A 16,941-nucleotide genomic window follows, 5' to 3' on the forward strand; every position below is an offset into this window, starting at 1 on the left:
GAGCGGCTGGGCCCGTGAGCCATGGCCGTTGAGCCTGTGTGTCCGGAGCCTATGCTCCAAAACGGGAGAGGCCACAACAGTGAGAGGCCCGCGTACCGCAAAAAAAAAAAAAAAAAAAAAAAAAAAAAGAGTGAAAGCCAATTGGTGAAGTAATGTGTGCATTAAGCCAGATAGGGTAATTTGAGTAAGTCCAATCCCCAACTCATTCGGGTTGGGAACGTACCCTATCGTTACAAATAGGATATAAGAATTCACTTCCTGTGTCTCTTCTCATTAAATGGGACACAGGCAACACCAACCTGAGACTATTCTCTTGTCTCTAGTTTCCCTCCTCTGACACGTCAGACATTCCTAATGCCATCTTTCTACCCCAAATTTCACACGAATATATCTACTTCACAAAGTCATGTGCACCTGGTTGCAGTTTAAACCTTCAAAACAATGTAATTAGGAATCTTCAAATGTTCAAAAATTAAGAATTATTACTATTTAAAAAAAAAAAGCAGTCCTTCAACTGTTGCTCTGGGAGGTTTTCTAGAATAACTTTCCTAAGCTGGCATTGAATGTGATAGCACTTGAGAAATAATTATAGACACTAAAACCAAGACATATAAAGTATAATATGACATTACCTTATTATCCTCAAGGTTGATCACTTCCAAGAAGTCATGACTCTCCAAGCCTTGGAGGCTACTGATCTGATTGTGGCTCAGATCCAGGATCTGCAGGACCCTTAGGTCATCCAAACCTGTGATCTTCTCAATCTGGTTATTGCTCTAAAATTGATAAAATACACTTAATGTCCTAAAGGGAAAAGTGTAATGACAAGTTTTCATCCTGGATACTGCCCCAAACCTCTTAAAATCAGTAAGACATTCTTGTCCCCCCTCCCATTCCCATCTTTCACCTCCCTAAACACATATACATACACCCCAGAAAGAAATCCCAGTCTTTCAGCTGGAAGACTCAGAACATAATATTTTCGCTAGAGGTAAAGCAGATGAATGTTTGAATCAATAGGAAAGACAAAAGCTAGGTAGTATAAGCTTCTGACATTGCTAACCTCAAGCTTAATGGCAGCATGGCTCCAAGCTTATCTTTAGAAATGTAAATTTAATGCAATTCTTTCATCACCATCACAGAAAACCACTTGAATACTGTAACTCCCACATACACTCTGTTTTCAGAAATATTCTGAATATAGTCACCTCATATCATGAGGACTGTAGTAGTCTGGTACCTGCCTCCACTTGTTCATACTCTTGTACAGTTTCCACCTCTTGAATCCAGGATAGACCTGTGACCTGCCTTAACCAAAAGAATACAGCAGAAGTGTCCCGGTTCCAAATCTAAGACTTAGGAAGGCCTGGCAGCATCTCCTCTTGTGTCTTGGAGCCCTAAGCTGCCATGTAAGAACTCTAGCCACTCTGTGGGAGAGAATCTGCGGAGAGGTCACCTGGAGAGGAGCCCTGAGACTCAACAGAGAGGAGAAACCCAGCCATTGCAGCATCCTGGCTGAGCCCAGCCCCCAGCCAATCTGCTAGCTGGACGTGGCAAGACCAGCAGAACCGCCCAGCTGGGCCCCGCTCAGATTACAGAACTGCTAGCTAATAAAATGGTTAACTAATAAATTTCTCCATGCCACTCCACATGGGGTGGCATGTTCTACAACAATAGATACATAAACAAAGTTCTTAAATAATTCACACGTAAGCATCTTCTTAGACAATACCATGAAACAGAGAGAGATATAAGACTTAAACACTGTTCTTCTTCCCAACCCCCCTGTACCCATAACAACAAATTATAGTGATAACAATAATTTGTATTTTCTTGTACATTTCCCAACATTCTCAAAATTCCTTGGGTTCTTTAGCCTTTGAGGTATAAAACTATGCCACAGTAAAGTTAAACTTTGAGTTGAGAAGCACAATAAAGTGTAATTTGAGATTTCAATTAATGCCACATTATACCCATCCTTAAACTTTTTTTTTGGCCACACCATGCACGCAAGATCCCAGGTCCCTGACCAGGGATCGAACCTGTTTCCCTGCAGTGGAAGTGTGCAGTCCTAACCACTGGACCACCATGGAATTCCCCCCATCCTTAAACTTTTAAAACTTTTACTAAGCACTTTAGAACTAAAAACTTAAATTATAGTATTCTCTACCATCTATAATATTTTTCCTGGTACATGCTTCCCAAAGTATTTAATAGTAAGAGTTCATTTTCACTCAACTTTTCATAAGATTTCACTTCAATAATGAGCAAGGTTTATGTTCATTAGTATAATTCTATGGCTGTTTAAAATATATTAATAGAATGCTGATAATCTATAAAACTGGATTATAGTACATGGGGGTTCATTAAACTATTCCTTTTATTTTTATATATGCCTGAAAAATTCCATAATAAGAAGGAAAAATACTCAAAACTCCATTTGCCTAAGTCAAATTTCCTACTGTTCAAAAAAGTTCTAGAAAGTGTAATAGAAAGGGGAAAGAAAAAAACTACAGTAAACTGAACATAATATCCTTATTAATTTAACTTATTGAAATAAGACCTCAATGTCCTATTTAAAATATGCCCACATATCAAATTTATGTATAATACACCTCTTCCCCAAAGACCTTTGAAGTGCTGTAGATGTGGAAGATGAACCGTAATTCTTCTTTAGAGTGTCTCTGATGGCTTTCAAAGTGGTAGATGCACAAGAACAGACTGAGGCATAGAAAAGTTTAATTACATAACCTGTGGTCATAAAAGAAAGCAGAACTGAGAAGTATTACGAATCAGAATTTCTGAGTCAAAGTTATCTATTAAAACCCTATGTCCAATGATGAAAAACTGATACATCTCTTCTCAAAGTGCACGTCTAGTGCCTGCATGAACAGTTCTTGCTTGTTTTATCATGATTAGCAGGGAAAAGGCGGTCTTTAGAGAGAAACTAAAATGAAATGAGAAATATTCTCGATCTCCCAAGTTGGAAGGGAAAAAAAATGGCTTTTACTAAGACAAAATGATTTTTGAAGTTTGGAATGTATTGTCCTTACTTGCTAAAGGAGGTGGTTGACAGAGCAGACCATAAGTGAACCACATTTCCCCCTAATATTTATGGTAAAAGTTGATGGAAGAGGGACTCTCCTGTTGGCGCAGTGGTTAAGAATCCGCCTGCCAATGCAGGGGACATGGGTTCGAGCCCTGGACCGGGAAGATCCCACATGCTGCAGAGCAACTAAGCCCGTGTGCCACAACTACTGAGCCTGTGCTCTAGAGCCCGCAATCCACAACTACTGAAGCCTGCGTGCCTAGAGCCCTCTTGTTGCTCTGCAACAAGATAAGCCACCACAATGAGAAGCCCGTGCACAGCAACTACAGAAAGCATGCACGCAGCAACGAAGACCCAACACAGCCAAAAATAAATAAATAAATTTATTTTTTAAAAAAAAGTTGATGGAAGAGAATTAACAACTGGTTTGTATGGTGAATTGTTCTTTTTTCTCTAAAATGTAAAGTGAATTACTTTCAGTAGTAAACCAACTGGATTACTGATACCACAAATCTTTTAAAAAGTATTAAAAACTATTGAAACAAATGAGTATCATTTTATTTTATGAACTTTATTAATATATGGAAAAGAAAACCTTCCTATTCTCAAAAAGTTTAAGGAAAATGAATGATGGCATATTCTGTATTTTCTAGTTCATTTTGGGTGATGAGGATGGGGGTTGGGAACAATCCACCTAATCTACTTATAGGAAAAATAAGTCTTTTATGCTTCTTCTAAAAGCTACTTGAGATGAAATTATCAACACAGATTATTTATTTAGTTATTGAAACAAAGTCTTAGGATGAAAGTGCTATGCGATGTCATTCTTAATAATCAGTTCAATTCTCATTCCCTTAAGCACACCCCCAATCTCTTTCCACATATCATGCTCCACTTAAAGTTAATGGGAATGCCAATGCAAAAAGATATGTAAATAAAAGGATAAGGTTCTAACAAGCTGCAAATTAAATAGAATATACTGCCAATAATCCTTCAAATTATCATAATTTTAAAATGTGACTTTCTTTTATAATTTTTAAATTTGCAATTCAGCCTACCAAATTCATTTTCATTTATGCTTTGCTTACATGCTTTAGTGGACAGAAAACAGAAAAACTCAAGGAAATTATTAAACCTTTCCATGCTTCATTTCCAACCTCAGTACTGGGAACCAGTACTTTACCCTCACCTAACTCATTGTAAGAAGTGAAGGCTCTTAAAAAGCACTTCAGGCTTAACACATAGCCAACCTTCAGCTGTCTGTGGCTAAATTAGACAGGAATTGTACATTGTATATGTCAAAAATCTGCAGATAACCCAAGATGTCATTTCAAACAACAATGTTCGGGGCTTCCCTGGTGGCGCAGTGGTTGAGAGTCCACCTGCTGATGCAGGGGACACGGGTTCGTGCCCCGGTGCGGGAGGATCCCACATGCCGCAGAGCGGCTGGGCCCGTGAGCCATGGCCGCTGAGCCTGCACGTCCGGAGCCTGTGCTCCGCGACGGGAGAGGCCACAACAGTGAGAGGCCTGCGTACCGCAAACAAACAAACAAAAAAAACAACAATGTTCAACACTCTCCTGTGGGATAGTTCACGTAAGAAATAAGCTACTAGCCTCATGGCTTAAAATCCCCCCATCCACCTCATGACAGATATAATAAAGAATCCCAAAGCCATCCAAGGGTAAGAAGTGAGAAGGAGAAGGAAAGGAAGAAGAAAGGATCCTAGATAATCTACAAACTATATAATCACCCCCAAACTAATGAGCTAGACTGTTATTTCAAAAATACTGTATATATCTTTGGAACAACTATGATCCTGCTGATTTTAAAGTAAACTGTATTTTCATTCAGTCAGAGTCACACTGTCATACAGCTTAAGAAGCACGCTCTCTATAGGAAAAACATTAAAAATTTTAACTTCTTGATGGGAATTGTTCATTTATTCTCAGCAGTAATTCTGGTTTTCTAGAATGGGAAACTGGCACATAGTGATGTAAAAGGACTGCCAAATTCAGTGCCCAGTGCTTCATTTGAGAGCAATGAAGTTTCAACTGCAATAAATATTATGTTTAAATATGTTTAAATGTTAGTTCATCAATAAGACATTAAAATATATTCTATTTTTTAACATCTTCAGTGGAGTATAATTGCTTTACAATGGTGTGTTAGTTTCTGCTTTATAACAGTGAATCAGCTATACGTATACATATAGCCCCATATCTCCTCCCTCTTGTGTCTCCCTCCCACCCTCCCAATTCCAGCCCTCTAGGTGGTCACAAAGCACCGAGCTGATCTCCCTGTGCTAAGCGGCTGCTTCCCACTAGCTATCTATTTTACATTTGGTAGTGTATATAAGTCCATGCCATCCCTCAATTCATCCCAGCTTATCCTTCCCACTTCCCACGTCCTCAAGTCCATTCTCTACGTCTGCGTCTTTATTGCTGTCCTGCCCCTAGGTTCTTCAGAACCATTTTTTTTTTTAAATCCATATATATGTGTTAGCATACGGTATTTGTTTTTCTCTTTCTGACTTACTTCACTCTGTATGACAGACTCTAGGTCCATCCACCACATTACAAATAACCCAATTTTGTTTCTTTTTATGGCTGAGTAACATTGCATTGTATATATGTACCACATCTTCTTTAACCATTCATCTATCGATGGACACTTAGGTTGCTTCCATGTCCTGGCTATTGTAAATAGAGCTGCAATGAACATTGTGGTACATAACTCTTTTTGAATTATGGTTTTCTCAGGGCATACGCCCAATAGTGGGATTTCTGGGTCATATGGTAGTTCTATTTGTAGTTTTTTAAGGACCCTCCATACTGTTCTCCATAGTGGCTGTATCAATTTACATTCCCACCAACAGTGCAAGAGGGTTCCCTTTTCTCAACACGCTCTCCACCATTTATTGTTTGTAGATTTTTTGATGATGGCCATTGTGACCGGTGTGAGGTGATACCTCACTGTAGTTTTGATTTGCATTTCTCCTATGATTAGTGATGCTGAGCATCCTTTCATGTGTTTGTTGGCAATCTGTATATCTTCTTTGGAGAAATGTCTATTTAGGTCTTCTGCCCATTTTTGGATTGGGTTCTTCAGTTTTTTTTGACATTGAGCTGTATGAGCTGCTTGTAAATTTTGGAGATTAATCCTTTGCCAGTTGCTTCGCTTGCAAACATTTTCTCCCATTCTGAGGGCTGTCGTTTTGTCTTGTTTATGTTTTCCTTTGCTGTGCAAAAGCTTTTAAGGTTCATTAGGTCCCATTTGTTTATTTTTGTTTTTATTTCCATTTCTCTAGGAGGAGGGTCAAAAAGGATCTTGCTGTGATTTATGTCATAGAGTGTTCTGCCTATGTTTCCCCCCAAGAGTTTTATAGTGCCTGGCCTTACATTAAGGTCTTTAATTCATTTTGAGTTTATTTTTGTGTATGGTGTTAGGGAGTGTTCTAATTTCATTCTTTCACATGTAGCTGTCCAGTTTTCCCAGCACCACTTACTGAAGAGGCTGTCTTTTCCCATTGTATATTCTTGCCTCCTTTATCAAAGATAAGGTGATTATACGTGCGTGGGTTTATCTCTGGGCTTTCTATCCTGTTCCACTGATCTATATTTCTGTTTTTGTGCCAGTACCATACTGTCTTGATTACTGTAGCTTTGTAGTGTAGTTGAAAGTCAGGGAGCCTGATTCCTCCAGCTCTGTTTTTCTTTCTCAAGATTGCTTTGGCTATTTGGGGTCTTTTGTGTTTCCATGCAAATTGTGAAATTTTTTGTTCTAGTTCTGTGAAAAATGACATTTGTAGTTTGATAGGGATTGCACTGAATCTGTAGATTGCTTTGGGTAGTATAGTCATTTTCACAATGTTGATTCTTCCAATCCAAGAACATGGTATATCTCTCCATCTGTTTGTATCATCTTTAATTTCTTTCATCAGTGTCTTATAGTTTTCTGCATACAGGTCTTTTGTCGCCTTAGGTAGGTTTATTCCTAGGTATTTTATTCTTTTTGTTGCAATGGTAAATGGCAGTGTTTCCTTAATTTCTCTTTCAGATTTTTCATCATTGGTGTATAGGAATGCAAGAGATTTCTGTGCATTAATTTTGTATCCTGCTACTTTACCAAATTCATTGATTAGCTCTAGTAGTTTTCTGGTAGCGTCTTTAGGATTCTCTATGTATAGTATCATGTCATCTGCAAACAGTGACAGCTTTACTTCTTCTTTTCCGATTTGGATTCCTTTTATTTCTTTTTCTTCTCTGATTGCTGTGGCTAAAACTTCCAAAACTTATGTTGAATAACAGTGGTGAGAGTTGGCAACCTTGTCTTGTTCCTGATCTTAGTGGAAATCGTTTCAGTTTTTCACCATGGAGAACGATGTTGGCTGTGGGTTTGTCATATATGGCCTTTATTATGTTGAGGTTAAGTTCCCTCTATGCCTACTTTCTGCAGGGATTTTATCATAAATGTGCGTTTCTTTCATTGATTGATTTGCGTATATTGAAGAATCCTTGCATTCCTGGGATAAACCCCACTTGATCATGGTGTATGATGCTTTTAATGTGCTGTTGGATTCTGTTTGCTAGTATTTTGTTGAGGATTTTTGCATCTATGTTCATCAGTGATATTGGCCTGTAATTTTCTTTCTTTGTGACATCTTTGTGTGGTTTTGGTATCAGGGTGATGGTGGCCTTGTAGAATGAGTTTGGGAGGGTTCCTCCCTCTGCTATATTTTGGAAGAGTTTGAGAAGGATAGGTGTTAGCTCTTCTCTAATGTTTGACAGAATTCGCCTGTGAAGCCATCTGGTCCTGGGCTTTTGTTTGTTGGAAGATTTTTAATCACAGTCTCAACTTCAGGGCTTGTGACTGGTCTGTTTATATTTTCTATTTCTTCTTGGTTCAGTCTCAGAAGTTTGTGCTTTTCTAAGAATGTGTCCATTTCTTCCAGGTTGTCCATTTTATTGGCATATAGTTGCTTGTAGTAATCTATCATGATCCTTTGTATTTCTGCAGTGTCAGTTGTTATTTCTCCTTTTTCATTTCTAATTCTGTTCATATGTCTTCTCCCTTTTTTTCTTTATGAGTCTGGCTAATGGTTTATCAATTTTGTTTATCTTCTCAAAGACCCAGCTTCTAGTTTTATTGATCTTTGCTATTGTTTCCTTCATTTCTTTTTCATTTATTTCTGATCTGAGCTTTATGATTTCTCTCCTTCTGCTAACTTTGGGGTTTTTTTGTTCTTCTTTCTCTAATTGCTTTAGGTGTAAGGTTAGGTTGTTTGAGATGTTTCTTGTTTCTTGAGGTTGGATAGTATTGGTATAAAATTCCCTCTTGGAACTGCTTTTGCTGCACCTCATAGGTTTTGGGTCATCGTGTTTTCATTGTCATTTGTTTCTACGTATTTATTTATTTCCTCTCTGATTTCTTCAGTGATCTCTTGGTTATTATAAAAATATTCTTAATAGTTGCTAAAAGTATGCCTTCCTTTCTCAGTGTTAAAGTCAATCTTTTAAAAAATGGAATTTGTGTACCAAACTAGAAAATCATTTTACTTTAGCATGAATTATTCATCACACACACACACACACACACACACACACACACACACACACACACCCCACACACACACCCCAGATATGGAAAGGAGCAAACAGAACTAAAGACAATGACATTTCATGAAGGAATTAGCTCTTTATAAAACTGAAAAATCCTAACCATCATTCATATATTTACTAAGACATTAACTAGTACTTCTATAAAGAATAACAGTTTTGTTAGACTCACCAGACAAAGTATTTTGATAGGTAACATTCCTAAGCCATTAATGGTTGTGATCTTGTTCTTGGCCAAACTAAGGTGGGTAAGACTGCTACACAGCTCTAGTCCGTTGATTTCAGCTATCTCATTGCCTATACACCATGACTATGTTTAAGGAAAATGGTATTAGAAACATTTGGAAGAAAAAATGAATTAGTGTCAAATCATCATTAGAAAAATCAGACAACAGCATAAATAAAAAAGTACTCTATGCTAATATAGGATGAATGCTAAATCTTAAAATGATATTTTTTCATATAGAAGTTAATAGTGCACCAGGTAAAATTAGTTTGTTTTTTTTAAAGGCATAGCTTTTGAGTGTGCTCAGTTGCCTTTGTGTTCATATGTGACTCATTTAATCAGTGAGGAAAAACACTTCAGAGTGGTTCAAAGCTGCCACCTTGGCAGTGTTTTTTCCTTGGTTCCTGAATGGTCTCCATGAGAAACCCTTGTACTTTTCCACAGGCAGAACTGAATCCAGGGTTGCCCTGGAGAGGCACATGCACTTTATCATCCCCATAACCAGGGAAACAGTCCGGGAGGTGTCATCTGCAGAAAATGGGTGATACTGAGAGGAATAGCCTTTTCTTCTATCTATATTGGCTTCTCTTCTCTTTATAATAAATGAGGCCTAAACTCAGCCTTCTTTTTTTCCTCATCTGTTGATTTTCTAGTTATTTTAAAACTTAACTCTTAGCTTTTGTTTTCCATCCTTACAGTCACCTAAAAGTGCAAACTCAAAGTCACCAATTCTACTTACCTCTCTCTGTCCTCAATCTTTCTGGCAAATTTCTAGGATTTAATATCACTTCTCCACCCAAGCCCAGTTTTCCCTCCCAAGTAGCCTAGGACATCACCATTTTCTCAGCCACTTGTAATCTTCAGGGCGTCCAATCATCACCAAAACCTGGCAGATTTTGCTTTAAAACATCTCTTCAAATATGTCCTTCCTTGTCATTCACCCCTCTGCCAACTTAATTCAGCTTTAGTACCAATGGATACCTCTAACATCCATTTCTTCCTGCCCTCAAGTCACCTTACACACTGTAGTCAGGTTAATTTTTTTCAAAATATTGACTGGATATCACGCTTCAATTAAAAAATTCTCACAGGACGAATTCCAAATTCTTCACTCTGGCATTTAAGGCCCTTTACTTTAAGCAAAACCTATGTATCGAATTTCATCCCCCATAATAATCCAGTGAGAATGCTCCAATTCTGCCAGGTCAATCTTCTCAATACTTCTGGAATATACCCCTTGACTTTCCTAATTTTTTTAAATACTGCTTTCCTACTTATTTCTAAACCCTACCCATTCTTCAGGACTTAATTTGAAATTCCACTTTTTAAAGTTTTTTCTCTTTTTTAACATTTGCATTAAACCAACATCTTAAGTATTTCTTTTTGACAACCTCATTTCCCTACTTCTATTAGTTTTTAATTACATAAGTAAATACAGGTGACAGACTGGGCGAATATATTCACAACATATAGAGTATACAAAGAATTACTATCTAGAAAACATAAAGAATGACAATAACCCAATAGAAAATGGGGCAAGAATATATCCAGGAAATTCCCAGAAGAGCAAATCCAAGTGGCTAACATAATAAACATATGAAAAGACACTCTGCTTCACCTGTAGTCGGGAGAAAGCAAATTAAGATGCTATCCTTTGCCTATCAGTTTGGCAAACATTTTAAAGCTTTTGAAGAACAGATTCTTTCATACTACTGGGTGAGAGGGTTCATTATGGTATAGCCTCTCTGGAGGCAATTTGGCAGTGACTATTATAGTTGTAAATATCAGAGCAATTCCAATTCTTGGTATCCACTCGAGACAAACTCTTTCTTCCTCAAAGCCTTTTCTGGTCAACTTCTAACACCCCACCTATGGAGATTAATCACACAATCAACAAACTTTTTAAGAGAAAGGAAGGGATTGTAAGTATCACAGAAATGTACATTTTGCCTCATAACTATTTGTAGTTATCCTAACTCTGCTACTTACTAGTTACGTGATGTAATTTCTCTGCTCAGATTTTTCATCTGTAAAATGGATACAACATCAGGCTGCCGTGAAGGCCAAAAGTTAGATCATGAGAAAAAATTTAGAAAATGTATGTGAGTGAGTTGTACAAGTACCTCACAATTATAAGGCATTGTTATCGTTACTAAATTATAAGCACATGAGGCCAAGGAATCACATCCTCTGCCTCTTGGCCAGCAGCACAAAGAGGAGGATCAGGCCAGGACTGATTCTGAAAGAACAAAGACAGAGACACAGTTTAATTAAGAAACTAAAAGCAATGATGAGAAAATATTGCCAAATGAACCAGAAATTCCTCGATTTTCCTCGCTGGTTCCAGATTCAATCCTTGGGCTGAAGCATAGTTCGGCTTGTTGTCAACACACATTTCAAAACCACTTTCATAAAGCTTCCTGCCAGACGAGCTCTACAAATAGACACTTATGCTCACAAACACGATTCTTCTTTCTGCTTCCATTTTCTTTGGGCTATTTAAACAATCACTCTATAGATGAAATAAAATATCCTCAGTGTAGCAATCTTTGGTAAGAAAAATTAAGCACGGAAAACTTCAAATGGCCATGTCTTAATCTAGCAGAGGAAGCAACAGTCTTTACGTCCTATTTCAGGAGCACTAGTGTCTTGGTAGCTCAGCTTCAACAGAAACGAAGATACTCTGAATTATGACAGAGAGTAAAACAAATGCTTGTGGGTGGCTGAGTCAGGAAGCACTCCCATGGGAAGCAGGCAAGGATTAGAAAACTAGAAAACAGGAAGCTGGACACTGTTAAGAGATAATGGGAACTGAAAAGGAAAGCCTGTCTACAGTAATTTTCCAAGACATTAGAGGCCGTTCCCTTGGTGCACCCGGCTTACTCTCTAGCTTTGACTAGTAGGGCAAGTCATGTTTTATGAAATTAGTATTGCAAGGGCCAAAAGGAGGAGGAATACAGATGGCCCCCTGCAATCATGGCCATGGCTTCTGCAGCTGCCACTGCCATCACTCACAGCACTGGGGCAAAGGGTGAGGAGCTGACTGAACATCTCTGCTGAGAAACAGGTTCATTTCACCGAAACCATCTCCTATTTCCCAACTCTTCACTCCCCTTTAAATTTCAAGGAATTTTAGGCACTATAAATTACAGGTGACCCTTAACAAACAGGTCTGAAATGTATGGGTCCACTTATACATGGATTTTTTTTTTTTTTTTTTTACTAAATACATACTACAGTGGTACACCATCTGTAGAGGTTGGTTGAATCCACTGGTGCACAACCGCGGATACAAAGGGCTTACTGTAAAGTTATGTGTGGCTATTCGATTGCTCTGGGCGGTCCCCTAACCCCCACCATTATTCAAGGGTCAACCGCAATCAAGCTCTTAAGTAAAGAGTACTTTTCACAGTGGCGCAAGGGCTTCCCCTGCTAATTACTCCCATGGTCACATCATATGTGACTGCCAGCAATGCCAACAGTCAATATGCAGGACTGGTCCATCCAGAGCTCTAAATTCAGGAATACCTTTATCTCTCCAATCTCCCCTTTTCTTAAGAACCTTCATGAAATGTTACTTGCCCTTCCTCCTAACATTATTCTTTCATGTTCTTTCATAAGTCTTGGGACATTCCGATAAGAAGAAATATAATCAGATAAGCCACTAAACTGTTACAATGAATTAGCTTATTGAGTTAATCCTCTTAGGTATAGTTTAATTTTAAAAGGCTACTATCAGGAGAAAGAGACTCAGAGAACACAAGATCATCATACTGCATTCCAGCTCTAAAATTTTATGATTCTGTGAATAAATCTTTTACAGTGGAATGTTAGATCCTCGTGGAAACTGAGTGAAGGAATCCAAAGGCACATAAGCATAACTTTACAGCTAGGGAAAAGCCCAACAATATATTTTTACATTTGGGCGATGCTGTCAGCAGTTCACAGTGCTTGACATGAATTATTCACTAGTCAGCATTTGCTCTTATTCATTTGTCTACAACCATAAAATATGGGCCGGGTGTACAGAAAACAGTTACTAAGAAATAAATAGGAAATCCATCACAATTCTCTTAGTGGAAAGAACCACAATGATGACTTTAATCAAAACCAATCCTGAAGGATCTATATCACCTTACCAGTGAAAAATGTTCTTCACTATGGGAGTGAATCTCTTTAAGAAATGAAACATGCATACACTTTAAATGGCTATGTGATAAAAGTAGTAATTATTCAATGAATTGCAACATGAGAAGAACAATGGAATGCAGAAGACTAGTCTCAGCTCAACCACTTACCAAATAATATCGGATGTTTCCCTGAGTCTCAGGCTCCTCTCCCATAAAATAACAGCACTAGATGATCCCTAAAGTCCTGTCTGGATTTAAAAATTCTATAAATCACTTTTTAAAAATTTCATGATTCTATAATCATGGAATAAATTCCAATGATCAATTAATATTTATAGGTAAAGAATAAACTGCATCCTTTCTTAAGACTAAATAAATATACTAATCCTCGGCAAAGTTTATCATCTTTCGATTTGGGGTGATTATCAATTAATCATCAGTTGCCCACTTACAGAAGGAAAAAATACCATAATAAGATTAACTAAAAAAGTTGATATTTTATAGTTAACAATTCATTCTGAGGTATTAACATAATCTACTACAATCACATTGTCAGCACTACTAGCTTGATTAACTGATTTGTTTTTAATTTTAAATAACTGCTTTTAATATTGATAATTATACTTCTCTTTTAATTTTATTTTAAACAAAAGTGCAATTTTTTTCCCTCAAATAGAAAACACAGATGCTCACTAAGGAAATCTTGAATAAATACAAAAAGTTTAAAAAGCCAAATTTCTAAAGCATTTAAAAAAGGACAAATGGAATGGCAGCAGATGAGAAAAGCATGACATTCAAGATATAACAGACAGGACTGATTAGCTTAGAGCTGTGGATCTCAAAGTGTGGTCCTCAGACCAGACAGGACTGATTAGCTTAGAGCTGTGGATCTCAAAGTGTGGTCCTCAGACCAGACAGGACTGATTAGCTTAGAGTTGTGGATCTCAAAGTGTGGTCCTCAGACCAGCAATGCCAGCATCATCCCGGAACTTGTTAGATATTCAAGTTCTCAGGTACCACCCCAGACCTACTTAACCAAAAGCTCTGGAGGGTGGGGACCAGAAATAGGAGGGTGGGGACCAGAATTCCAGGGAATTCTGATAGAGCTGGACTTTGACATTTGGTAACTAACTGTTTTCAAGGAAATTAATTTCTAAGTTTCAAATTTAAAAAAAATTTAATGAAGACAGGCACATCATTGGCCATACATGGCCTGCTTTTATTAACTTTTAAAAATTTGATGAGTATTCTTGAAACCACCACCATTCCCAGCCCAAGAAGTAGAACATTAGCAGTAAGTTACATCTACCTCTGCACACCTCTCCTGTCACGTCTTGACGGCTCCCTCTTAGAGATAACCCCTAGGCTGAATTGCCTATTTCTTCTTCCCTTTCCCCTTTGGTTTTATACCTAAATTATATTTGGTTTGGAATTCCCTGGTGGCACAGCGGTGAAGAATCCGCCTGCCAGTGCAGGGGACACGGGTTCGATCCCTGGTCTGGGAAGATCCCACATACCGCGGAGCAACCAAGCCTGTGCGCCACAACTACTGAGCCTGTGCTCTAGAGCCCGCGAGCCACAACTACTGAGCCCACGCACCGCAACTACTGAAGCCGGCACGCCTAGAGCCCGTGCTCCACAACAAAAGAAGCCACCGCAATGAGAAGCCCGCGCACCGCAAGGAAGAGTAGCCCCCGCTCACCGCAACTAGAGAAAGCCCGCGTGCAGCAACGAAGACCTAACGCAGGCAAAAATTTTTTTAAAAAAATTTCTAATTAAAATTTTTTTTTAATTTAAAAAAATTTTTAAAAATTATATTTTGTTTTATTAACAGTCAACTTTACTGGTGCATGGAGATATATACAGTTTATTCATTTTCACAACTATATGATAATGCTATTGTATCAGTATACCATAATTTATTTATGCTCTCTTATCAAGGAATATTTGGGCTATTTCAATTTTTTGCTATTACAAGCCTCCAGGTACACGTATGCTAAACTTCCTATATATAGGAATGAAAGTGCTAGATCATAGAAAACGTGGATGTTCAACTTTACAAGATTGCACAAAATTGTTTTCCAAAGTGGTTGAACAAATTTCACACCCATAAGGAAGAAAAATAGAGATCCTCTTGACCTATGTGTTCTCCAACACATGGTATTTTTAGATTTCTTACATTCTGTCAACTGAATGGATATAGTCATGTTTGTTAGCCTTTCTGATTCATTTTCTATAAAATTATATTTACACATCTTCTCCCATCTTCATATCCAGGAACATACTATATTTCCCTTTAGTCAGGTCTTTAATATCCTTCAATAAAGTTTTATTATGTTCCCCCGACAGGTCTTATTCATCTTTAATAAGATACATATTCTTGTAAATGGCGTTTCAAGGTTGTGTTTTCTAGTTGCTTGTTTGTGGTGTAGAGTAATGCAATCGATTTCTGTTTATTGAAGTCATATCCAACTACCTTGTGGAACTCTCAAAACTCTATTATTTCTAGTAGTTTATTGCAAGTTCTTTTTTATATTCTGTAGACAATCATATCATTTGCAAAAAATGACTTTTTCTCCTTATCCATCTTTATACTTTGCTTTCATTTCTTTATCTTATGCTGCTGAGTAAGACCTCTTAAACAATGACGGTTAGAGGTGGCAAAGGCGGTTATCTTCTCTTGTATCCTTGATTTTAAAGAGTGCTTAGAACATGTCCCCAGTTAGGGTAAAGTTTGTTTCAAATATTTTTGTTGACATTCTTATCAAGTTGAGGAAACTCCCTATTACTAGTTTACTAAAAGTTTTTATTGTGAATGAAGAATGGATTCTATTAAATTTTCTGTAACTATTGAGCTTCTATATCTATTTATCATATGATTTATTTCCCTTAATCTGTTCATGTCGTTAATGACATTTTAAAATTTTCTAATGTTAAACTACCCTTACATTCATGAGATAAACCTAACTTGGTCATAGTATATTATCTTTTTCATATACTGTCAGAATCGGTTTGCTAATATTTTGTTTAGGATTTTTACATCTATATCACAAGTGAAATAAGCCTGTCATTTTCTTTTCTCTTACTGTTCCTTGTCTGGTTTGGGTAACAAAGTAACCTCATTAAAATGAATTGTGAATATGCCTTCTATTTTAAATCTTTGAAAGAATTTGTTCATTTTTGAAAGGTCTGTTCTTGAAAGTTGGGATTTTTTGTATGCAGATTTTTAATTTAATTGATTTTAATTTGTAATGAACTAGTTTTATAGGTATAGGACTACTCAGGGTTTCTATCTCCAAGTCAGTGCTTTGGTGTATAACATTTTTCTAGGGATTTATCTATTTCATCTAAGTTTTTAAATGTTCTGGCATTAAAAAGTTGTTTAGAAATTCTTTTTTATCTCAAAGCTTTTAAGTCTTTTCAAAACTCTAATTACATAATTATACACAATATGATATGCCTGAACAGAACAAAAGGAAGAGGCATAGTTAGTACTGTTTAAAAATTAGCCTACTCTCTTTTCAAAATTGTAAGCTATCTAAGAGGTAGTTTATGAAGGGGAGCTAGTTCTGGGTGTCTGTCTTTGCATTTTTAACAACAAAGATGAGGAACTGTGCCACGGTATTTACATTCTAATTATGTGTCTATGTTCTGAATTCCAATCGGTCCTGATGTAATAAAGCTTTTTACACTTTGGAGATAAGACTCCATTGTTACATCTAAAGTCAAGTTTAAAAAACCCTGATTCTTTCCTCTGTTGACATTTACAAAGTCACAACAGTTTAGCTTTTTACATGGAAAGATAAATTTATGTAGAAATTAAGACTTTCATGATAGAAATGTTTTAAAATGCATCCTCCATTTTCAGTCCAAAATACTGTGAAGTTTTCTCTGGCAATTCCATGCTTGCACATAGAAT

General features: G+C 37.2%; 1 protein-coding gene across 7 annotated transcripts in view; it reads right to left on the reverse strand.

Moving 5' to 3' along the window:
• The window catches only part of LRGUK (leucine rich repeats and guanylate kinase domain containing), a 130,082-nt gene that overhangs the window by 85,339 nt on the left and 27,802 nt on the right, over positions 1-16,941 (reverse strand). For 6 of the 7 annotated variants that reach the window (XM_004272178.3, XM_033432421.2, XM_033432425.2 and 3 more), the window contains exons 6-7: positions 8,839-8,963; positions 633-776 (exon numbers count right to left, since the gene is read on the reverse strand). In XM_004272178.3, the coding sequence (XP_004272226.1) occupies positions 633-776; positions 8,839-8,963 (269 nt within the window). The remainder of the gene's footprint in view (positions 1-632; positions 777-8,838; positions 8,964-16,941) is intronic. The other variant, XM_033432422.2, reaches the window with a different exon arrangement.

The sequence above is a fragment of the Orcinus orca genome, chromosome 9 (assembly GCF_937001465.1).
Source record: "Orcinus orca chromosome 9, mOrcOrc1.1, whole genome shotgun sequence".
In the NCBI taxonomy this organism is placed as follows: domain Eukaryota; kingdom Metazoa; phylum Chordata; class Mammalia; order Artiodactyla; family Delphinidae; genus Orcinus; species Orcinus orca.